Source organism: Symphodus melops (genome assembly GCF_947650265.1).
Source record: "Symphodus melops genome assembly, chromosome: 10".
In the NCBI taxonomy this organism is placed as follows: Eukaryota; Metazoa; Chordata; class Actinopteri; order Labriformes; family Labridae; genus Symphodus; species Symphodus melops.
In genome coordinates this window covers 23,187,025-23,212,342 of record NC_136700.1, presented here as the reverse complement: position 1 = coordinate 23,212,342, position 25,318 = coordinate 23,187,025, and the positions used below count along the sequence as shown (strand labels likewise).

At 40.5% G+C, this 25,318-nt stretch overlaps 1 protein-coding gene across 4 annotated transcripts in view; it reads left to right on the top strand.

Annotated features, from left to right (window-relative positions):
• Nucleotides 1–25,318, top strand: part of bcas3 (BCAS3 microtubule associated cell migration factor) — a 289,933-nt gene that overhangs the window by 7,187 nt on the left and 257,428 nt on the right. For all 4 annotated transcript variants that reach the window (XM_079354708.1, XM_079354709.1, XM_079354711.1 and 1 more), the window contains exons 6-9: nucleotides 4,024–4,105; nucleotides 9,115–9,187; nucleotides 22,365–22,472; nucleotides 22,556–22,632. In XM_079354708.1, the coding sequence (XP_079210834.1) occupies nucleotides 4,024–4,105; nucleotides 9,115–9,187; nucleotides 22,365–22,472; nucleotides 22,556–22,632 (340 nt within the window). The remainder of the gene's footprint in view (nucleotides 1–4,023; nucleotides 4,106–9,114; nucleotides 9,188–22,364; nucleotides 22,473–22,555; nucleotides 22,633–25,318) is intronic.

Sequence of the window (25,318 nt, the reverse complement as noted above, 5' to 3'; positions counted from 1 at the left end):
AGAAAGTGTTGGTGGATGTCCTGGAGCTTGAATCACACAAATGTCCATAATCCTGTTCCAAACACAAGTTCTAAATATATGAATTAAGAAAGGACATTTCTGCAAATCAAAGGGTAGTGTTTCAGCTGTAAACAAGTTTCATCAAGCTGTAAAAATTACAATATAAAAGCTAAATTTGCTCAGCATACTATATTGAATTCTACCTTTAATACGCCTATCGAACCGATAAGCCACCGGCACCCTGAAAACTGAAGGCTCTTTAATCAATCAGTGACATAAATCCCAAGTGGAACATTTTAACCACTTCAACGAATCACTGCAGAAAATACAAACTTGCAGTCTGAACAATTAAGAATATTAATTCAAATGAAAAACTGCCTGTTTTACATGAAATATACTTAGCTTGAATGTACATTTTAAAAAGCATTGTCTTTTATGTCGTCGAGTGTCTATAAGTGGATCTAATAACACTTACATTAAAAGCCTACAGTTCAGGTGCAAAAAGTGTTTGCATATGAAAACCAAAATGTGTGCTTTGATGAGTGTTTGATCTCGATAATTCTTCTCTCACATACTCCTTCAACTACATTTCTGTACGCTCAATGCAGAGTGTTTATTTGGTTAGTATTGTTAAAAGTTTGATTGGAGGAAACTGATTTCTTATTTGGTAATAAATCAGCATGTGTCGGTAGGAAGGAATCAGCAGTGGAGATGTGCAAAAAACCCTCCATCCCTACATTCACTTAACTCTCAATTGAAGTACTTTCAGTTTCTGATTTTCAAGTACTGCAAATTATTTAGCAACAAGTGTCAAAGCTGAGAGGCAAGACTCTGCACAGCTGAGCCTTCCTTACTGAACTCTAACTGTCCCTGCAAGGACTGACTGACAGTGAGTAAGTTACATTTTGGATCCTGGAATGCCATCCTTAATAATAAAACAGTCAAGTTGATCTGAGTGTTTTTATTAAAGCTCAATACGACAGGCTTTGCGCAGTCATAACATTTAGTTCCTGCATGTGATGAAAGCTCACCATAAGCACCTGTTACGGCGCGATCTCTGAAGCACCTGCTCCCTCCAAACCCTCCAATATGTCCGGCACCGTGTTAGCGAGCCGACTCGCTTGTGAATATGGCCCAGATATCGCCTTTCACAGCTTATGGCATTACATTTGTGAGATTAAAACAGAAGAGCAGACACTGTGATTCTACAAAAAAAACATACAAACACACACACAGAAAAAAAACAACAATCTGAGCCACCAAATGAAATGAATATAATGAATAACTGTGCGCTTGGAAAACAACTTTGAAAAAAGCACTTTGGCATATTGCATACGCTGGGACACTAATGTAATGGTGCGAATGTTGTTGATGGCAGTTGATGTCACACAGAGCCATGTAAGGCGAGGATGAGCGACGGGGTAATGCACAATAACCCGGCGCATTAACCTCCCGCCCTCCCCCTTTTCATTTTAATCCAGCAAATTCCATTATTCCCCCTCGCAGGTCCATTTGCCTGTGAAGGCATCCAACCCTGCTGCCAAACTCCTTTTATTCCTGCTATCAGTGCTCGTATAACCTGCTCGTGTCTCCAGTGTTAATCTACCACCGCCAGGGCCCCAAGCACTTTGAATAAAAATACGCAGCTCCAAATCCGCCACTTTGCAAAGGCTACTAATTGCACAAAAGAGCGATCATCCTCTCGGATGGGCTTAAAGACTTAAAACAAACAGATTAGAGCACTGCTCAAGTGATAATGCAGGTTTCACTGTAATTTAACGCAGAAAAGAATAACAAAAGTGGGGCATTCTGCACTTAGAACAATGTGTACTACACACGCCAGACACCACTACACAAAACCCCCGCTCACCATTGACCTAATACACTAACAGTACATATGAACACATGAAGTCCTAACTGGGCCACACACACACACACACACACACACACACACACACACACACACACACACACACACACACACACACACACACACACACACACACACACACACACACACACACACACACACACACACACACACACACACACACACACACACACACACACACACACACACACACACACACACACACACACACACACACACACACACACACACATTATAGTGCTTGAAACTCTTTTTTTTCAGTTTTTGTTGTAATCAAAAAACAGAAATGGGTAAACTTTTAAAATCCTCTCTAATAGGGTGACCTTAATCCCTAAATGAAATTTGAAGCCTGTGCAAATGTGCTGGAATGGACTTGTTTGAGCTTTGAAGCAGGTTGATGAACCAAATGTGCAGATAACACACTGACGGCACTTTTATGTACAGTGAAGTGTTCTTACTCTCTGCTGTGTGTTGTCGGGCTTTACTGCTTTCTTCTGAAGGTGAAGATAGAGAGTCAAGTCTTTTCCTGCTCTTTTTACAAGGTGGAGATAACATTTGAAGTTAATTGGCGCTATACAAATAAAGATTGATTGATTTGTGACGACTTTGGTTCTTTTTGGTAAAGTTATATTCTTCTTCTGATTGTACGATGGAATTAAAATTTGATATAATCTAGAATAATCTATAACCTATAGTCTGTCACTGACAGAGTTAAGTTGAATCTTTTATCCTTTGTATAGCGACAAATTACTTCAAAGTTAAGTGGGAAAACACAACAGGATATCTGAGACACTCTGTTCCTTTCCAAAAGTTAAAAAGCCTTTTATTAATTCAAGACAAGTTCATTTATATAGCACATTTCAACAACAAATCAATTCAAAGTGCTTCACACAAGACATCAAAAAGCATCAAGACAGAGATACATGAAAACTTAAAATATGTTCAAGTAAAAAAGAATTTCAATAAAATAAACTGAAGTAAAAATACAAAAAGTTAAAAGTTACTGTGCAAAGAGTAAAGTCTTTATTAAAGGCAGCTGTAAACAGGTTTGTCTTTAACCTGGATTTAAAACAGCTGAGAATTTCTGGGAGTTTTTTAACAACAACACAAGCAAGACTGCAGAAAAGAGGAAACACGGCAGTTAGAGCAAACGAGCAGCTTTAAGTCCGCTCAGACACAGGTACTGACAGGAAGTGACCAGACGCAAAGCACCGGCTCGAGTGCTTAAATGCAGGTGAATCACAGATGATGAAAAGACACTGATTCAAGTTCCTAAAGCAGTGTAAGATGTAGTTGAGCAGAGTGAGCTGCAGCCAGAGGATGGAGTGAAGCTGCACACTCTGAGACATGTTCAGTAGTCGACTTGTAACCTTGACAACAAAACTTTTTACGGAGTGGTCAGAGGGGGTTTGAGTAAAATCAGTAACAGAAGGAAATGTCGGCAGATTGTAAGCTGTGTTGGAAACACTGCTGAGCGTGTTTGTTATGCGTTCAGTCTGACTGGGATGGAGACATCATAGGCTTCTGCCCACTTGGCATTAACCCGTATCCCCAGCCCGTTCTCGTTGGCTCCGTGGCAGTAAGTGTAGGCAGCTCATTTGCATCGGGATGCCTCTGGGCCTTTTATTCTGTGCTTGGTGGATTTTACTTTGTGGTTTGGCCGGAACTTCAACCAGCGGGCCGCCCTCAGTCCCCCTCCTCCCTCCCTGCCTCCAACCGTCCCTTTCACACAGTTGGAACAGATTATCTTCCTAACAGTGTGAACAAATAAATGTTTGTCCTTGTGCTTTTGTTGTTCTGCAGGCTTTTGTCCTCCGTGGTTGTTTCATGTGAGATTTTCCAAAGTACAGGGAAAAAGAGAAAACATATCTCATTATGGCTTCCTCATTAAGATCAAATACAGGTGGTTTTCTCAGACACACTTACACGACAACAAACAAACTGCAGGAACAAAAAAAAAAAAACAACTCCTGTGAAAACTCAACTTCATGGGTTTTACATCATCTCCTGAATTCTACAAAAGTTGAACTTATCTCTGATGTTGTTCGATTCATTGAGGGCAAAACGTGTTTTTCTTTCTGACGGAAGAGATAAAACGTTTGAACGATCTTTAATTCAGACCTTTCTTCCAGTTGGCAGGGGAAGCCCAGGAGCTGTTCTCGGTACGCCACGGTCCCGTGCGAGCTGCTCGAATTCTGCCAGCCCCTCACATCAGTGAGTATCCAAACTGTTCTACATGTGGAAGAAGTGAACGTGATGCACACTGCAAATAAGAAATCAGACGAGATCATGATGAGTATATCTGCACAGTGAGTTCTATGTTAGAGTTTTTCAGCCTCACAGACGCATAAAGATTATTTTTATTGGTACTTTTGTTAATTAATGATGATATAAATGATGTTACTCCGTTTAATTTACTGTTAAAGTTGGAATCATTAAAGTCACTTTATTGACTTTCCTTGTTTGGAGCAGAATGACGTGTGAAGAGCGTTTGTCATGCGTTGTGATCTTCACCACTGCTGTATATAAGGTGTTCAGGAGGTCGAGCTGTCACCATAGTGGCTTTACACGTAATATGGACGACCAGCCAGCAGCTAGTTAGCTTAGCATACCAAAGAGATTGGAAACGGACAAGATAGCCAACCAAGCTTTGGAAAAATATGGATAAATTAAAACCCTACATTTTTTGTCTGATGTCGTACTTTTTAGAATCATTTATGACCAACCAAAACAGTCAATGGTTAATGGACTCGAGCCAGTATAGTTGTTCTCGAAGAGCTTTCACACAGCAGGTCACACCGACACAGATGGATCACACACTGATGGTAGAGGCTGCTGTGGGAAGTGACCATCAGTATTTACTAATCCATTCATACACAGTTATACGCTCCTGACGAAGCAGTGGGAGCAACTTGGGGTTAATTGTCTTACCCAAGGACATCAGACTTTTGTCTTCAGGAGCTGGGGATCCGACCTTTTTAGTTGAGAGACAGCTGACTCTACCACTGAGCCACAGCCGCCCGCGCACACGTGCAGACAGCGTTAACCTCAGAGGCAGCCGTCCTTCTGTAACACATGACATTCGTCTTTACCGTCTCTAAAACGTGACGGGGACTTGCCGTTTTCTTTGTAAGTCCTCTGAGGTGTCTTTCCAGGATGACTTTGAGACATCTTTCCTGGAAGAAAAAAAGCCCTCCAGTTAACTTGATTTCAGCATTCAAGGTCGACACTTAAAATTAAATGTTGTATGCCACATCCTAATGCAGTTTTGGGTTGTGGGCTTTCTAAGTGGCGCTATATCATTAAAATTAAAGAGTGCTCCATGCTGCCTCATCTTCATGGTAAAGTCAATCTACGATTAGTGTTGGCCTGCTCTCAGTCAGCGGTGGAAGACTCTTCGCTGCCAAAGTTCTGCTGGAAACTTCTTCACCGCTCTGCTTGAAAATCTCCCTCTAACTCCCCTAAATCCAAATCGTCTCTTTAAGACTCTAAGATATTTTGTTTAGGTAAACATGCATGTCTCGTTCTCTGTTTACATTTTTTACTGTAACTTATTCCACGTGTTTTCTCAGAATATGTAATCCTCAAACCGTATCTGGTGCTGCCTAATGCCTTCTTAGATTCCCTGAACATCAAAAATTGATCAGACTTGATATCGTTCTGAAAATGGAAAGGACTTCTTTGTTGAATTCTGCAGCAAAATGACAGCAGCTGTGATGCCAGGGGACGTCTCAAATAAAAAAAAAAAGGAAGATTAGCTGTTTTAAATTATTAACCCACAATGCAGTGCTGCCTGAAGATTTGTAGTTAATGGAAATGAACTAATGTATGCAGAAATCGACCAGAAAAGTCAGAGAAATTTTGGAAATGATAAATATTAGATTGCAAAGGATCATTAATAATAAACCCATTGGTATGCATTGAATATGAATGACAGAATAAGAGTAATTGAGCAGGGCCCATCCTCTGCTTTTTATCCCCTTTACCCTCATCATATGCTTCATGATACCAATATGGACCACATTCAAACCTCTTTTGCTCCGATGTGACCAAGATTAGATTTTTTCTTTTTTTTTTTTTGATTGTGTGAACAGCACATGTCCCCTGGAATCCGTTCTCTTGAAATCAGATCAGTGGATTCCCACAGAAGTCTGATCCAGGACACATTTAAAAGGGAAGGTAAAACATGGGTGAGCGTTAAGGCTTGCAGTGTGAACGCAGCCTTCACGTTTCCATCCGCATGTTTGATGCACATCTGCACTTTGTGCATTAAAAAAAAAATAAACTTCTGTCGACAGAAAATAAATAAAGTAAGACATTCAAGTTTGTAGCAACATCTAGAAACTCCCTACTTAGAGTGAAATAGTTTTAAATGGCTTTATAGGGAGAGTGACATGATCCTCGACAGGTTAGAAAGTTCTGTTCTCAAATTTGACAACAAAGCTGACTTTAATGTAAAATCATTTAGATTACATTCCGACCCCTTGAAAGAAATGCAAACAGAAAGAATGGCTGTGTCCTGAGTTTCTAACTGAGGATAACACTGTAAATATTAACTGGATTCCTCCTAGTGACACATGCTTCCATTTATTATCTCTCATCGTCGTGAGAGAGTCCCAGTGATGACTAACAAATGTTTCACTGGTTCCTCTGTCTTTGTCAGACACCGGAAAGTTGAGCAGAGCATGAATAGCGCTGTTCATGTTCTCAAAGCTACAGTGCAAATGGTTTAGCTGTTCCACTGATTAGTTTGTTTCCAGACATGAAGTTTGAATTTCATCTCTGCAGGTGTCAATCAGTGCTGTGAAAAGTGCCATAAAAGCCCATTGGTTTGTGGCTTTTCTCTTTTTTATTGGTCGCCTTTTTGTTCTCTCTCCGTGTTCCGGTCTTCTGGCAGATTTCAACAACGCACAATGGCAGCATTTGAAGAGCGCTGGAAGTGGATGAAAGCAAACCACAGTAATAAGAAGCAGCAGATAGCCCCAACACATGAGGGAAGCAATTCTCCTCAGCAGAAAATAAATATGAATTGTACAACTGGAGGGAAAGGACACTGATTGCAATCTGTTAGGGCGCAAACAGTGTTGCACTGTGGTGAGCCATTAAAAGGCCAATTGTCTGGGTTGTGAGGACGTGGGTGGGCGGACTCAGAACGACCCCAAAATAGGTGTTGATTATAATAAGGCAAGGTTACGATTTCTCCGAATAGAGAGGGAAGTTCTGGGTTTTGCAAAGGGAAGTGAATGTGTTTATGGACATCCTGTGGAGTTTACAACCTATGACCTTCCGTTGTCTTGGAAAAAATGCGGCTCCACTCTTTCCTTGATTCATAATGAAGGAGCATTACGGAAAGAGAATATATATATATATATATATATATATATATATATATATATATTATATAAGTCTCTAAGGGGGGCAATATGGTAGAAACATGATCTTGCTTCATATGTAGTTTGATAAAGTTGCAGGTTTGAGAAGTCATGATTATGATGAAAGTTGGATGAAATCAGAGCTCATTTGTTAAACTACTTCAGAATATTGATAAATAGACAAACATTTTTAAAGCTAACAGAAAAAGTTATAATTACTGCAACCTTTAAAATAAATTAAAAATATGAATGACTTAAAAGCAGGACTTGGGGCGCCCATAGAAAATTGATAAGTGCTTGTGGATGCTGTTGTCCTCCAAACGGGCATCGATCCATGGCGGTCGGGGTTCAGAACTGACCTGTGACTCCTTACCCTCATAACATACCTCTATCTGTCTGCCTACTGTATGTCTCTGATTCAGGCCTACTGTATGCCTCTCAATAACAGAGTGTCAACCAGAATTTCCCTCAGGGATTTTATAAAGTATGTTAAATAAAATAAAACAAAGAAATCGTTTTGGTTTTTTTTGCAGACACAGGAGGCTGCAAGCTGAGCTGCCTCTAACTTTGGTTCAGCTTTTTTCTCTCGTAACTTGCATGTATATATTTTTTTTGCAAATAAAGACATTTAAGAACACAACAAACTCTGTCCAGCCATTTAAAGAAACGGCTGACTCAGCAGCTGTCATCCATGTTTTCTGCTGTGGCGTCGGTGTGCAGATTTCTCATATGAGATATATTCATGCCTCCTTTCAGATGAAGCAGTTTTGTTTTGAAAACAGAGCTTCTTGCGATGCTGCTACTATCTAAGGAACTGTATGCACTTCGGTATGTTGTATTGAATGTTGCATTGTATGTAACATGATCCAAACACACAGCCATCCCCTCTGTAACATTCAAACATCCATGGAAAGCAACAGCCCCACCACAATAACTGCCTATTGCAGTAGGAACCAACACAGTCTCTCTCTCTGTATAATGTTTCTTTTTTTCCTCCCAGAAAGTTTATTTTAGTAAACGTGCCATTTCACTAAGTCTCTCAGAGTCATATTTATGCAATGGCTCAATATCTTTACTGGGAATGAGGTCTGATGACAGAAACATGAAAGGAGAAAAGGATCGTGTCAGAAGTGTTGGAGGCTGTTTGGGAAGGCACGTTTGCTCTCACGCCATACCACAGGAACTAGGCCTGATTACTGTCGAGCCTCAAATTACAGTCCTCCGAAGAAGGCTAACATCTTTTTCAATCCAAGCGCCCCCATCTCCTCAATCCCCTGATCCTCTGTCCGTCTTCAAGAATGAGACAATCAGGGAAAAATATGGGATCAGTCAACTTAATGCAACATGTTTTCTCTTGGTTTTTACAAATATGCCTGCTGGGATTTCACCGTGGATGTAATAGCCCTGAACAAACAAGGAGAGTCTTACTTGCTGTGCTACACTTAGTCGGAGAGATTTGATAAATACATATGCATGTAAATATTTGGAGAAAGTCAACTTTTTTTCTGACTCTGATTCAGGGAAGGACTATTAACAGTGAGGACACAAACACCTTGATGTGAATAATGTGGCTTCCTGATTAGGAAAGTTGCTGACTAACTTACAAAATAAAGCCTTATTTACAAAAAAAAGCCTTCCTCACCCCAAATGTTTCATGACCATAATTGAATTACAGGGCAACAGTAGTAATGCAATCAGCACGTTTCCTGTCATGGTAATAAGCCGCCTGTTCAGTGAGGGTGAGCCGCTGTTGAGGCCTCACATGTTCGTTTTAAGAATGTCCCTCTTTGTTGTGTGCACATCTTTTCTGTTTCTCATCTGCCTCTCTCTGTGACTGCTCTTCCTCCTCAGGCCCTCTGAAGATTGACAGTTTTGCCGACAAGAGGCCCCTCCTGGGGGTTTGCAAGAGTGCAGGGTCCTCTGGGTGAGTTTGAGCATCGTAATAAAGCTGACATCACCTCCTCTTTCTGCCGTGATGGTTTAAATGGCCAAAGACATCTGCTGTCTTCTACCATGTGCAGTCATCCGTTTGCTCCTAACAGACACTACTGTTCCAGTGAGTTTAGGACAACAGTAAATGTATGTTGTATGTATGTTGTTCTCCTTGAATTACACTCTCAGAGCTCCGCCCTTACCTTTCTACTGAGTGGGCGTGGCCTCCCCTCACCTCTCCCCTCACCTGTGTCAGAGGCTAACGGGTGGACGTGGAAGGGTTCTCTTGAATCAAACAAAAAAAACACACCGGTCGTAGGTGTGCCCGAGATACAGCTTACAGTAGCTATATGACAATGATATATTTCTTTTCTATATATCTTTTAGATTAATACGTGGCTCACATTTTAATCTCAACTTTCACACATTATAAAGATTTAAACAGTCTTTTTTAATGTATCTCGTTAATGCATTAAATGATAACAGAGAAGTGTACTGCTTCAGTCTCTTCAGATGAAGAAACGATCACTTACTGGCACTTTCCTGACCTCTTGCTTTGTGTTCGACAGTTAATCAGTGCCTCGTAATACCTAGATTCACCTTTGTTCAGTGAATTTAAAGAGTGACAGACCCTCAGGCATCTTGTACTCGCCTCCCCATACCCAGTCCCTTTCCCCTCGTCCCCCGTCCGCCCCCCTTCCATATCCTCCAGAGCAACACAAAATTTAACTCAATATATCCTCCCTGGGAAATGAAATAAGGAAGTCTGTCTTCAGCTGGGCCTCGATGGAGACCACCTTCTTGATGTTTTCCAGGGACTGCCGCCCCTGTCTCTCTGACGCCGTTGCCGTGGCTTCTGCTTTCCCTATGTCCTCACTGACACAGAGACAGGCAGCGTTTTGACGGTTTGGCGAATCATCCAGGCGTCGCTCGACACTAATGCTGAAAACATGCGCTGTGTTGAAAAGCACAAACCCTGACCTCTGGCTGAATGGCACAGCCTGGTTCTTCCCCCTTCAGAAGTGCGTGGTAAATAACACTCTGGTCAGAGACGAGAAGGAAAAAGGCTTCCGGGTGCGGCACAGTACTTTCCATTGAGGATGTTCATAAACTTACTAAGGTCCTCACACAATTTTTAGCATATAATCATTTTGAAATAACAGCTTTTGTTAACCACCAAAAAGGATGCCGTCTTGACACTTAAATGGAAAACAGATTGGAGTCTTGGCTGCTACAGCAGTGCTGGTTTAGAAGTTGGTTCAGTCAGCTCTAGGCTTAGATTACAAGATTTGCAAATTAAAGGAAAACCAGAGAAGGGAAAAAGCATGTGTGCTGAAGCCCTGTACTTGTGGATTTCCAGCCAGGCACACTCAACATAATTTTATCAATGGAAAGGATTATGCCTTAAGTCCAAACAATGTATAGATCCCATAATTTTCTTGACAGTATATGTACATATATATATATATAAAACTGTGTGTCACTTTTTGCTCCAGTGACCGAAGGCTTGTGGAATCATATTTTAGACCTTGGTTTGCTCACATTTCTGTAAATGATTGGTTTATTATTCCCTACTGGCTGTTATTATTGTCATTTTTTTCATGTACACCTCTATAGGTATTATAATTTGGGGCAATTTAAGGCTCCACATTCACCATTTCAATGAATGTAAATTTTATGGCCAAAGATGGAGGCAACTTAACTGTTTGTGGGTGTTTGAGTGCACACACTTGTTGGGCAAAAGTTCAGTGATGAATAAGCGTGCTTTGTTCTCCAGAGTTTGGGAACTGTCGCTGACATTTCCAACCTCCAGCTTTCCCCTCACAACATCTCCAGATGCTGAGAGGATGTGGTCCCTTTTTCTTTTAACCAATATAGTCCTCTTTCACTGTGCAGATTACTCCTGGATGTGCTTTTTCAGGGCTTTGGCTGATGATGATGGATATTCTAAGAAGTGTGCATGATCACTGTCTCGGCCACGGATATTTTTTTACGGCTTGCACAATCAATGCTGTACCATTGTCACCACTAATACGTGAACGTCTTATACTTTAATCTTGTGAATGGTCTTAATTAGTTAATCCAAAAGGTTGGTTTTCCTACCATCGTTTTAGTTGTTCTTACATACCATTCATGTCTCAGATTGTTCAAACTGGGTGGAAGCTCATTTTAGGTGTAATTCATGCATGTTTCAGTGCTGTGGTTTGAGCTAAACTTGTCTGTCCAACACTTTGATGGCTCTATAGAGTAGGTTAATCTGGAACACGATTCTGATCCACTCTGTATCATCGATGCTAAAGTGTCTGCTCTGCAGTTTAGCTATAAAAGAAAATAACCCCTGAAATGTATCTCAAGTCAAGAGCATATTTGCATGTTTGTGTTTTGAATTTTTTTTTGCTAATTCGTGCATAGATAAGGTGTGAATAAATTGATCGAATGACATCGCCCACTTGTCCAAATAATCCTTATTTTACATTTGTGTATTCACCAGATTAATGCAACAGTTTTTATTTGTTCTCTCCATTGTTGAGGTGATTAGTTATGGCTGTGTCCAAAACCACAAACTTTGATACTGATGTCAACATTAGTACGGTCCAAATTCATAGTTTGCAATTTTTCTATAAGAAGTCTGCGGATGAATACTAAATTGGCAGGTGTGATAATGGAGCTCACTTCTCATACTATACTGCCCCACAATGCATTGCAGTTCTTCAGTTTAGCCAATGGTGGAGCTTGTCAGCCAGCTAACAAGTGGCGTATAAATAAAAATAGCCGTACTGAAATACGTTTTCTATTTGGTCCAATAATGTTCAAATAACTAAGTCGCTGTGTAAGTAATGAATGCCTGTATATTCATGTTACATTTTATACCATGATAAAAATCTGCATTGTGATTTTGTTATTTCAACACCTTTTTGAGAAAAGTGTTGTTTTTTGTTTAAAACACTGTTTCCATCCAGAATTAGGCAAGCATATAACTTTCACTGGAGTCAGTGGTCACAGCTGTAATAGAATGAAGGTTGTTGGTGTGAATCTATAAAATCTTTGCACTTTCAAAGCAGACCCTGCGAACAGGTCGTCAAACGTGGCACTGCCCCTCTGTATGTAGGGGCAGAAGATTCAGCAATATTCATTTCCAGGAAAAGATGGTGACATTAACACATCTGTGTCTGCATCTGGTTGATATTATGAATCAAGAGGATGGTTTTTTTGGTTACTTCGCTTCATGGGAAGTCAACAAAATAGCTGGTTATTTCTTAACCAACATGAATAAACAAAATCGGTACCATGATCACATTTGTAGAGTAAGGTGAAAATGTGCTTAGCTTTTGGTCTATTTGACTTAAATGGAGCTGATAGATGGAGTTTAGCCTCTGGATCTTTGCAATGGCGTCATTTAATCAAATCAGAAGTGTCAAAATGGTTCCTTTGTATAAATATATAGTTAGTGGACAATTATTTATTTTCTGGTTTTCAAACAAAACCCCAAACCTGCTGTCATGGTTTTGTCTTGTTTAGTTTTGTATTTCCGAGTTTTGATTTATTATCGTGTTTGACTTAGTATTCCCTTGTGTTGCTTGTTTCTCCTGTGTGTTAATGTTTTCTAGTTTGGTCCTTAGTGTTTCTCATTCATGTTTGTCTGTGTTCTAGTCTGTATTGTTTTGTGAGTTCTCAGTGTGTGTCTTTAGTGTTCTTTGATTTGCTTTGTAGTTCTCAGTGTAGCCTTATTTCCTGTCTGTTTCTCTCCAGGCTTGATTGCCCTCATTGTGTTCAGTTGTGTCATGTGTTGATCACCTCTGTGTCTATTCAGTCTTTGGTCTTTTTTTTTTTGAATAGCCACAGTTCAGTATGCAGTATGGACTTCTCAGTGGGGCGTTTCAGTAGACTGAACTTTCGTGGTCTTTTTTGTGACCACCTCAATATACTGAACATTTCAGTATGAGACTAGCTTCCGTTTAGTTTTTTTGCAGTAAGGATCAGATGCATGCTTTCAGGAAACAAACAGTATTTTACCACCCACAATGCTGTGCGAAACTAACCTTAAAACGTCACTTCACGTGCGTCTCCAGATGAAAATAAATAAATAAAATCAATTAAAGTTCCTAAAATGTAACAACAAATGTAACAAATATCTGCATTAATATAAAACAATTTCTATATTTATTTGTGTCATTTTTGTTTTCTATATTACTATTTCTATATTATTCTTTCCTGTATGTACTGTAAGTTATTTTATTATTTTATTATTTTTTTACTTTATTTACATTATGATATTGTTTTAGTTTACCTGACTGTATATGTACATGACTCTTCTAATTACTGAATCAAACGAAGTAGGAACACATATGTGCCTACTGTGTGGTACAGGATACAGCACGGACGGTAGGTCGACTGCATACTGCCTTCTGACAGACTGAGTGGGCACTTTGCAATCTGGATGCACCCTCTGTGTTCCTTTCTCTCCGTGTCAGTTCATTATAGTTTGTCGTTTGCTTCTGTCGGGATGTCGTGGTTGCATGCTCCTCGTGAGTCCTCGTGGCTCCCTGGGTTTTCTTCTTTTAAATAAATAAATATTTAAGGATTAAGTTTTAATTAAGTTTTTGTTTCAATTTTTTGTTTTGTACAAATACATCATTTGACTTGTTCTGCACCTATCAGACACTTGCTGTGTTCATTTAGTTTGTAAGGCATTATACTAAGAGGATCCACACCAGCTTCTCTGCTTTAACTGTGTATCAGGCTGTCTTTCATCATGAAGTTATACAGTAGACGGTGTAGGTGCAGTTGTGGATTATTTTTTACTGTGGGTGCATCATCAAAGGTAAATGTGCATCAGACATAATGTTAAATTACTGAAATGTATATACTAATATCTTTTAGTGATATAGCAGGATATTAATTACATTGGCTGAAAGCAGTAAATTCAATTCATCGCCCTCACACACACACACACACACACACACACACACACACACACACACACACACACACACACACACACACACACACACACACACACACACACACACACACACACACACACACACACACAGAACCCATTGTGGCACTAAGCCCTTGTGTTTCAGTGCATTTTCATGACGGGTTTTGTTCCGTGGACCGGATGTATCCGTCTTTTAAAGTGTATTAAATGGAAATCATCAAGCATTTGTATAAAACGAGCCACCAGATTAAGGGGATTTGGAGAAGTGATGCTCTTTATCCACCATGAGGTTATGGTGTTCTTCACTGTCACATTATGGCCACCCACGGACACACACACACACACACACACACACACGCACACACACGCACACACGCACTCACACTCGCTCATGCTTTCCAAGCCTGCTGAATGTTCCAGATAGATTGTACCGTCAGTGACTCAGGGAAACTCATTATTTTAGTGAGTCTTGAGACAATGTCTTGCATTAGTATTAACCCCTGGCCCAGTGTGATATTTCCACATTTCACTGTGTTACAACATTGTTTTTAAAAGATATTTTTGTAATAGTGATAAACCCGTTAAAGCAGATACCTCGGACCTTGGATGCAAGAACGCTATGTTTTCTTTCTACCTTCATTTAAAGTACTTATAAAGTCCACATATTGTGTTTAAATTTGCATTTTTAACAGGACAAAATACAGATAATATCAAAGGGTTAAATACTTATAACTCATTTTATTTGTACCTTAACTCTTCTCATTGATTATTAGGAAACAATCTTAATTATTTATTCATCATTAGCAGAGAGCTCTTCTTCTCACTCTCCTTCATTTTTCTTTAATTTGTCAACATAAAACGCGTCTTTTGTCGTGTGTTTGCTTTTAAAATGAGTGGGGCTGTAATGTGGTCTTCCTCTTCCCCTTTTCCTTGCCCCTCTCTGGAACACACACACATACATACACACTTTTCTTTTCAGTGCAAAGAGAGAGCTTTGGGGCTCAGGCTTCACTCCGCAGCGTTTATTTTGACTTGCATGTCTGTTTTATGTCTGTCGAAAATGTGTTCTGCCTCGCCAGTTTTCCCCCTTCAAATAGGAAGTCCGATTAAACTCGGTAGTGCTGGAAGTGGGTGCGTGTAAACACAACCGACAGGCTGAATGATTAGTAATGACTTTTCAAACCTTTACCACAAGCCTGTTCTCTAAACCAGGCCTCGGTGGTCAAAGCAATTAATATTTTATTTTACTCCACTTTAAAGGTTTTTTTTTTTCCTTTACATTGATCTAAGTATATATTGGAGTATGAATGTAATTCTCTTCAGATGTTGGATGAAGGTAGAGGAGCACTAGTGTGGTTAAGTTGCACACGTGGTTCCAGATTTATGAAGCATTTCAGAGTAAGAAAATCTGCTTAAGGTGACCTCAATTCAAACGATGCGAAAAATAAATTTATCTGGACTTTGGACTTCCATCTATGCCAACATTTATGAGAGCTCTACAGTTCATCTAACCTGATTGGAACAACCTAAAGACTTCTCTGTTCTGGCCACAGGCAGATATGTTCTAAAATAATGTACCATTTCTATTTACAAGGGCAGTCACTTACTTGTTCAATCAACAAGAAAATAGGCAGAGAATAAGTAAATATTCACTCGTAGTTTCAAACAAATTGCACACAGACATCGCAGACTGTCTTTGTAGGAGTTAGAAGTTGCTAGAGGAAACAAGATGATAGTAGTTTCTTGCAGGAGAGACTTCACATTTCCTCAGATAATATTCACTGTTATCGATCTGTTATCGAACACAGGGTCTAGCCCAAAAAGAAAACCTGTGCTTTTATTGTTTGTAGCGAAGGTATAGGCTTTTTGGCGTGCGTGCTTTTAAACTGGACAGCATCCAATATGAGGTCCTGCTGATCTGCACTGGCTAACATGTTCTCTTGTTCAGAGATTTTTCAGGTGTTAAGTCATGGCACTGGTATTGGTCCTGGTGGAGTCTTTAGCCTCTGAGATGATTGTAAAGCCTTCTGTGAAATGACTTTAGAGAACCAGAATTATTAACACCTAATAAAATAATCATTGCTTTGTTTTGTAACACATACATTTTAACTCACGACGTCTCTGTGTCCTTTAGCTCGTATCCCGATTCAAAGGCAAAGTTAGGTCGTCAATTCTCCCCTTGCAGCTCGGGGATGTCAAAGCAGAAGAAAAACTCCTCCCTGACCAGATGTTTCTTGTGTCAAGTGCTTCCACTTAACTTGGACAGAAAATTGGCACACAAGTCTAAAATGGCCAAAATTGGATCTAATGCAAGCTTTGGTTTGGGTAATGAATATTAATATCCACTCCACTGATGTCAAAGGAGGAAGAAATAAGCTCGATTTATTGACTGCTTTTACATAAATCCCCATGGCAAAATCATTTTCATTGTTACCCTGTTTATTGTTGAGCACTTCCTAATATTTCAGATTCTTCTGCTCTTATGTTTGCATCATTTGGTAGACAGTACAGTCAGAGTTCTTGGTTCTGTTTGCTCACTTTTAGCTTTAATGCAGAGCTTTTGAGCATAAACACTTAGAATGATTGAGAGTCTGAACAAGCACATGCATACACATACACACACACACTCACAGGGGCTGTGTGTTTCCAAAATGTTAGCCATTAAATTGTACGTGCAGCATTAAACAGTGAAGGAAATGTATTTCTGGCAGCTCTGCAGACATGGAGCTGTGGTTGAACTTTTTACCCTAATTACTCTCCTACTAATGCCTGCAGCTTGCCGGAATTTCTGCGGCTCCCTCCAGGCCCCCGGTAGGCTCTGATGTGGTCAGCTTCTTTGTGTATGTAGGGGGTGATGGGGCTGGATTTTTGATGTGAGTGAGAGGAGAGCAAGAAACACAACAAACAACAGAAATGATGGTGTAAGAAAATGTCTTTTGTTAAGATTTTGTGGAATTATAAATGCTTGATTGACAAGAGGCCCTAACAGTTTTTAGAGATGTAGAAGCTATAGGCTTTTATTGTGAATTGATGTAGCCACTGGGATGTCACCTGTTTTGTGGACTACCATTTTAAAGCCTGGAGTCGAATTGCGTCCCACGTAAACACGTAAACAACACACGTTGTGACAAAGACTGAGATGTTACAATTGGTTGATGGACTCCTGGATTTGCACTGTTGCACAGAATGGGATTGTATTTGACTGCCACATAGCTTAACATTAAAAGTCTTTATTGTACCAGACTCTGTCGCTACACGTTTATTTTTGCTTTTAAAAGGACTCTTAAAAAATGGACTGTCAGGGGATTGTCTTACCTCTCGAGCTGGCCTCACGTGGCCATTCGTAAAAGTGCAGTTTTTGTCACTCTACTTTTTTTCAGAGGCTTATCTATCCTGCCAAACATCAATTTTCAGACTGAACTTGAAGTGCGTGATGGGTGTTTCCAGTCTCCAGTTGAAACACTGAGTTGTCCCTTTCAGCAGTGCCAGCCTCGACTTCCCAAACCGAGGTTGTATTTGTTTAGCATTTCCACAGCATGTAATTGTCGTTCGTATTTGGGGAGCTTGTAAAACTTAGCACCAGTCGGAAATGTGGTGACGTCCCTTCCTTGTAAATGAATTTATTTGCCGGCTTTTTAATTCCTCATTGGGCTTCCATCTATGCTTTCCACAGCCACATGAAATCTAGTGGTTTTGATCCCCTGGTTTAGTTCACATACATAAAAACGATGTGTGCAGATTGTGTCAGCCAGAGGGAAAGTGTTCATGGAATAAGTGCTGCATTGATGTGAAAATTAGAATAACAGATGTCAACATGTTTCATATTGGAGGAAGTGCACAGAATAGATTGATGATAATGGCACAATAATAAGACACACACCATCCATAATGGGCCTTAATGATCATTGTAAACAGTTGCATATCTAAAATTAATACTCACACATGGTTGTAAAAGTCACATTAAACATTGTTTTGTTAGGAGGTTTTCCAGCTCCAGTGGAACATGGGAATGACCCAAACATCCAGAGTTACTGTGGGGCCAAAGCAGAGAGATGGATTCAACGGATGTACCTTCTCGTTGCTTCACAGCGTTGCAATGAAGGGTTGGAAAAGTCCAACACTTGACAATTGGATCGAGTCTAACTTTTCACTGTATGTAAAATTTGACTGAGCCCCTGACTCTACAGGAAGTAAAAAGTCCCAGCATGTTAGAATGATTTCCATTGTATTTAATTCAAGTTGTTGGATTTTAATAAATACAATTAAGAATTGAAAATAAGTTGTTGAAATGACTTGAGTTCAAGCATCTGACTGAGGCTGTAATTATATCAGCAGGTTTACAAGTTGTGCTGCGTTTGTACCTTTGTGGCTTTAGTATCACGCTCTATCGAAGTAATCTGATAAAACCAAAACATTTGTGACAGAAATAGCAAAAGCAAAAACTGAATGAGATGAAATGATGCAGAGGACTCTGCTGATAGTTCATTTGATAGAAGACAAGTACTGATTGTTGAGTGTTAGTTTGGAGATGTTAGCATGCTAACATGAAAGAAAGTCAGAAAAAAGCCAAAAAATTGCACATTTGTGGGATAACATTATCACTTTGATATCTACAGTACATTGAGCTCAAAGCAATGCTTTACCTTCATTGACCGAGCCTTACCCAGAATATGATGATGTTTAATACCAAGGCTATATCTGTTATGTTTCATTTTAAATGAAAAGTTCTCGTGAGAGACATGTCGTGGTAACAAAGCTAAACTTGAGTGAAGTTTAGTTATTCTCTTAGATTGTCTTCTGTTTATGGCGCCGCCATTGTTTTTCACCTCAATTTCTGAAGTCGCGTCTTGTGCGATCTAAGAAGGTCGGAGCAGAGCCTCCCTTCTTTCTTCTCCCTCATTTTGTATCCTTTCAGACCCAAGGGCCGCTTTGAGTAATAGTAATTGGCACATTGATCTAATAGGGCCATCATAATAGGCCTGTTACTGAGCTGGGGAATGGTGCTCGGCGTCACCTTAACATGTGCAAGGACTGACATCCCGCCATGATCCATAATGATAATTGTGATTTAGCCTTGCTTTCAACCTACGCCCCGACGTCCCCAGCATCAGGAAATCTTATTACATCTGACCCTGCATAGCCTCCATTAGAACTGGGTCATTTGTTAAAATACTGCAAAAGCAAAACAATTGAACCCCTATGCCATTTTATTCTATCAAAGCACGTTATCATTGTCCCTTTGAATCAATTCCAGAGGCCCATTTTTCGGGATAGAGCTTTGAATTGGATTGATCGGACTCTGATAATGCCGAAATCGATGATGCAGCCGCCTAAAAGTAAATTATCTTCGGGTAAAATTTTAGTATAAATCTTAATGCCTGTAGTCCCGATCAGTAATGGTAGTCTCGCTTGCACTGTGAAGACCTTTGAAATGTTTGTTTCCCATCAGGACGGTAAAACGAATCAAGGATTCTTCAGAACTTTTTTGTCGCACCTATTTAATCTTCTGCAGCAAGCTTCCACTTGGGCTGGAGGCGGGAACATAATCACACACAAACATTTAACAGTCTCACACACACACACACACACACACACACACACACACACACACACACACACACACACACACACACACACACACACACACACACACACACACACACACACACACACACACACACACACACACACACACAAGACCTAAGTACATTTTGCAGTCCTTGGACAATATTATAATTCTGGGCCTGGGCTAAGAGATCTAAAGGCTCACATGGCGCCGAAGCTGTCCAGCTGCTGGCTTGAGAGACGTATAATTACAACACTTGTGTGTATCTGTACTGCAAAATGTGAGTGTGTACCGTACATGAACATGCAGAACACTCACTCCCAAAGGTTTTTGTGCACATATCCGTCTTCAAGATGGTCATGGGGATATTGTTGTTGCAGTTTTTCCTGCCTCTGTCGGGATTAAGAAAAATAGATTGTGTGTCAGAGAGCTGCCTCTGATGTTAACTTTCTGTATTTGTAATAAAAGGTAAAGGCTTTATCCCGGGTGGATTTGGTCCGGTTTGTGTATCAAATAGTCCTGCTTTGACTTAAAGTAGCAGAATCTCATGTTTACAGGGATGAAGCCAATGTGAGTTGCCCCTGATCCTGGCTCCAAAAGCTCCGGAAATCATATTGACACCAGAGCTAAAAAGGGCCGGACTTGGGTTCAACTGTTAATGTCTTTATCAACACTTCATAGATTTTATGAAGACGAGTTAAAATAATTTGGGGTAACATTATCAACCAGTTTCGGTTCAGGCTTTACCCACTAAGGCTAGCAATTAGCCAACACATACAGCAACATTTTCCACAGGCGGAGTTCTAAAGACGCTAACACTGTTTGCTATTAGCTGTCAAATTCAAATATCGACTAGGCTTCTAAGACATGGAAAACACTTCCCAAATACACAAAGAACATGTCAAGACACCATGGAAACATGGACTGAAGAGGGGTGAAAGGAAGGGGAAGAAAACTCTGGAAAGACAGGCTGGTTTCTCTATCACTGGCTTCCTCCATTGGAACACTTTTTGTTGGGTGCGTTTTGACTGACAAAAGTGATGTGTGAAAAACGTAAACTCCCTTTTCTTTTTAATAGAACTACTGCAGTGGACTGCAGCGCTACTTGCATTAAAAAGTTAGAAGGTTGACGTTTTGATGAAAGAGCCAGAGTTTTACCTCCTGATTCATGCTGTTTTGCATAGGCTAGTCTCAGCAGTGTTAGTAAGGATGCCAGATGGTTCACACCCCCCAGATTTGGAAAAAACACATCACGTCTGTGCACGGCATAAAAACACGAGCAATGACAATCACCAATGACTGATCAAAAGTGACAGTGTCATTTGTCTTATAGGGGATTTCTTTTCATTATTTTTGTTGTAAGCGTTGCAGCCCTACTCTGTTCTTGTTGGATATCATGAAATGGCTTATTTGTGTTTTGTGAGTGCATGTTTGAGAGTTTAAGTGGGAGAATGAGATCTCTTTCCACCATGAGTAAAAAAAAAAAAAGGATTATCACTAATGACAGGACACACAAACCGGCCATGACACAGTCGAGTCTATTAAAAGAACATTGAGTCATTGAGGGGGAAGATTCAACATGGCCGCTGTCATCTGTGTTTCGATGGATTGTGAATAAAGTCTTCCCATCTGAATGATACACAGAATTAACTTGTTGACTTGGCAGTAGCTTGCTGCTGTTACATTTAGAAAGTTCCTTATTGTGACTGGCCCTTGCTCTTGTCTGGAGGAAGGGGATTTCTGATCCGCCCTTTCAACCTTCAAATTCTCAATTCGTCCACTGCTTGCATGCATGCAGGTGTTTTTTTGTTCTAATACAATGAACAATGTGCTCCTTTTGAATTTTTTACGCACTTCATTTATCATCCATAATTCTGAGTCATCATGTTTACAGGCACTATTAAGCATACATTGACCTTCCTTGTAAACGTTAAGATCTGGCCAGTGCCTCCTGTGTCTACAAACCGTCCAGACTGACACTGATGAAGCTGCACTCCATGCACACAAGCAGACCTAATAGACTGTTGAAAGCATTTATTCCTGTGGCTCAGGAAACAAAACTAACACTGCATCTCACCCCTGTATCCTCAGCCAACGCGGCACCACGGGCCTCGCCAGGGGTGACGAAGAATAAAGGGCGAGTGGAAGCTTTCCTCTCCGAGCGAGGGGAAGGGGCACAGGGGACGGGGCTTGATTAAGATTTATGTCTACATTTTCCTTTTACCAGCAGCCGCTGCCTGCTGTTGGATAAGCTCCCTCATGAAACCCTCTTCTTTGCTGTGTTGATAGAAAGGCTTCTTATAAATGTGTTGCATGACAAAGCTTTTCCCCTTTTGCCCCTCACTTTCACCATGAGGACCCACAGTGGGACATGGTGGAAACAAATACTGAATGATTTCTCTAAGGATTTCAGAGAGAAGCATTCAGGCGATGGTCAAAGCAGAAATTTGACTGCTCCTGATTTTCTGTGTATACTCTGCTTTGAAAGGTGATTATTACTTTTGCAGCGCTGTAAGGGTTAAACTTAAACAGGGTGTTACATTGCTCTCAAACGATGAGAACTTCCTTATTAAGAATTGTATTTTTCAGATATAGTTTTTCGTGTCTGCATCTTTCCCTGAAGTACGACGGGGAGACTTGATGTATTTGTTCTCTTTGCAGGACGAGCCCGCCTTACTGTTGTGCTGACCTGTACTCACTCAGGACAGGAGAAATGGTTAAATCAATTCAGTTCAAGACGCCCATCTATGACCTCCACTGCAACAAACAGTAAGTCTTCTGAAGCAAGTCATCTCCCAAAGAATACTCGGATACATCACGTGTTAATTTTCCTTCTCCTCCCTGTTTCCAAGTATCCTGGCTGTGAGCCTACAAGAGAAGATCGCAGCGTTTGACAGCTGCACCTTCACCAAGAAGTTCTTTGTTACTAGTAAGTTATTAATGACACACATTGTGACAAGCTTCCTCTGTGACCAATAACAGTTTTTTAGCCCATTGTTTTCATCACTCAGGAGGGAGAATCCTTTTTATTATCTGAACAGCATTTTTTGTTCATGAAAAGGGTGGAGGTTTTACTTTGTTGCAGAAAAAGATCACTGTTGCTCCTCATTTTTAACATAGTTTTATTTCACGTATAATTCAGGAACCGTACGCCAACAGGCAAGAAATTCAGCTCTCAAAACTCATGTGCAGCATGCAGACAAAGACTGAAATGGAACTATTTAGTGTATCTGTATTTACAATAACGGATAGGATATACAATTTTAAGCGGGCCGACCCCTTTTGTGGGAACCACTGACTTAGTGAATTAGTCTGATATGAAACAGACAGTGAAAAATATACATTCAATAAAAATAAAAAATAACATAAAGTCACCTGACATTTTGGAAAGTTGAATAATTGTAGATGAAACGACTCACACTGTGTTTTTAATTGATTTCTTTTTTTGTTTGTTTCAGTGAAAACAAGTTTGGTCTTTATCTATTTTGAATATCAGAAGGCATCAAAAGAAACAGAAACAGAATCAATATCTCATTAACAAATGATCATACATGAATAGGGTAACTACAGACAACTACCTAGAAACAAGAAGAACAAAACATAAAAGAAAAAAAAAAGAAAGGACAGGAGAAGAAGAAAGATCTTGCCAAACATGAAGAGCATTTTTTGCCTTCGGTGGAGACGAGCCAAACAAACAGAGAGCAGGTTGTTGGTTTGAATTCTGCAGCTCTCAGGCTTTGTAAACTGCTTTTATGAAAGCTCGATGTGAGGCCTCAACATTCAAACTGTTTACAACACAGCTCCTGCATCCTCCTGACTGTACCTGCCATGAGCAGCTCAAAGAAAGGCCAGACCGTATTACAAGGCCATAGCTGTCCACTTAAGTCATTGACTGGAGTAAACTGACCTTACTGGCCGGCTTTAATGTGTCTCCTCTTTGTCTGCCGGCCTTTCCTATCAGTGTCTGCTGCACAGGAAGACAAACATGTTCAATAGTTATTAATCGTCTCTGAATGCAGGGGCCTTCTGCACACTGTTGTTTGGGCCTTCAAAGCAGTAAACTGAAGGTAGTGTCATGTGTGCAGCGCGGCTTTTCAGATGAACCGTTCTACTGTTGCGTGTCCGTTTCCTCCCCACAGATGTGAAAGTGGACATGTCATGTTTTTACGAGCACTTAAAGCTCGTTCCATGTTTATGTTCTTTCATTGCATTCAAGTGGCGTATGCTGCGAGTCTGAACTCAGTCATCACGGAGCAAAACAGACTGTGAGTCTGCGTCTGTTAGATAGATGCTAATATTTCCTCTGTCTCTAATCTATATTAGTGGCATCACTTTTGGACTACAACCTCTTACAATGAGGTGTTCCTCACACACAGACGACACCTGGGCGGGCCCGCAAAGTAAATATGCAGCCGCCCAAGTATACTGCCAACCATTTGTCCTTTTTTCATCCGTATTAGATCTCTATCTGTGGCCAAGGAACGAGTGCTGTGCAGATCATCAGAGAAAAAGATGAATTTCTAAACATTACTAGAAGGTTCTAACACGATACCTATTCTATTTCCTAGCTGAGTGGTTCTGGATGTTTTTAATGAGGAGCCTAATGAACAGTAAATTCTCTTTAGAACGTTAGGACACGAAGTGCAAAGCTAGTATTCGACTTCGAGGCCTTTAAAACTCCAGCACTGCTTTTTGTTCCTTTGATTCCTCCCTTTATGTCGGTTTCCTCTCCACACTCCCCCCCCCCCCCCCACACACACACACACACACACACACACACACACACACACACACACACGCACGCACACACACACACACACACACGCACACACACACACACACACACACTCCACCCAAGATGTCTAACACATGTTATCTCACTGCCTGGGCTCCCCTCGGCCTTGGAGAGGCACAAAAGGCTTCTCTGCCGTTACCAGCAGCCCTTGTGGCTTACCTCAAAGTCCCCCCCGTCCCCCCCGTCCCCGTCCCCACCAGCCTCCTCTTCCCAACACTGCACACTAAATTACTGTCTCCACCTCCTCTGCGCGCTGTACACTAAATTATTGTCAGCCAGTCATTTCCGCTACACCTCCACACACTTCCATCAGCTCCGTGATGCGTCTGTGTTCATTATTGCTTCAGCCTTTTGTTGCTTGTATGTTTTTGCACTATGGAAACATCGTGACTGTCACTGTGCATCTGTTTGCATTTACAGATCTTTAAAACAGTATCCATCTTTTTCATGTTGAAAGACACCGGACAACAACTGGACGAGGTTTCAAAGTCAGGAAGGAAGCTCCAGAATTTGAAAAGCGTGGGAAAAAAAACAATATTTTGAGTATTTTTCAACTGTAGTCTCCCTGAAAACATAGTACAACATTACAAATAATCACATAATCAGCTTGTCTGAAATGATATGAGACATGAAGTGCAGATAGAGAATCTTTTTTTAAGCATTCATCGTCCTTTTGGTGGACAATAAAAAGTACAGAAGAAAAGACTTATCTTGTTTAAATCCATGTTTGGTTTGATTTCATGACGGAGACTAAAGCATGTGAAGGAGCTACCAAGTTAAAGTGTTAAAGGAGCAATATGAAACTCTGTCATGTAGCATT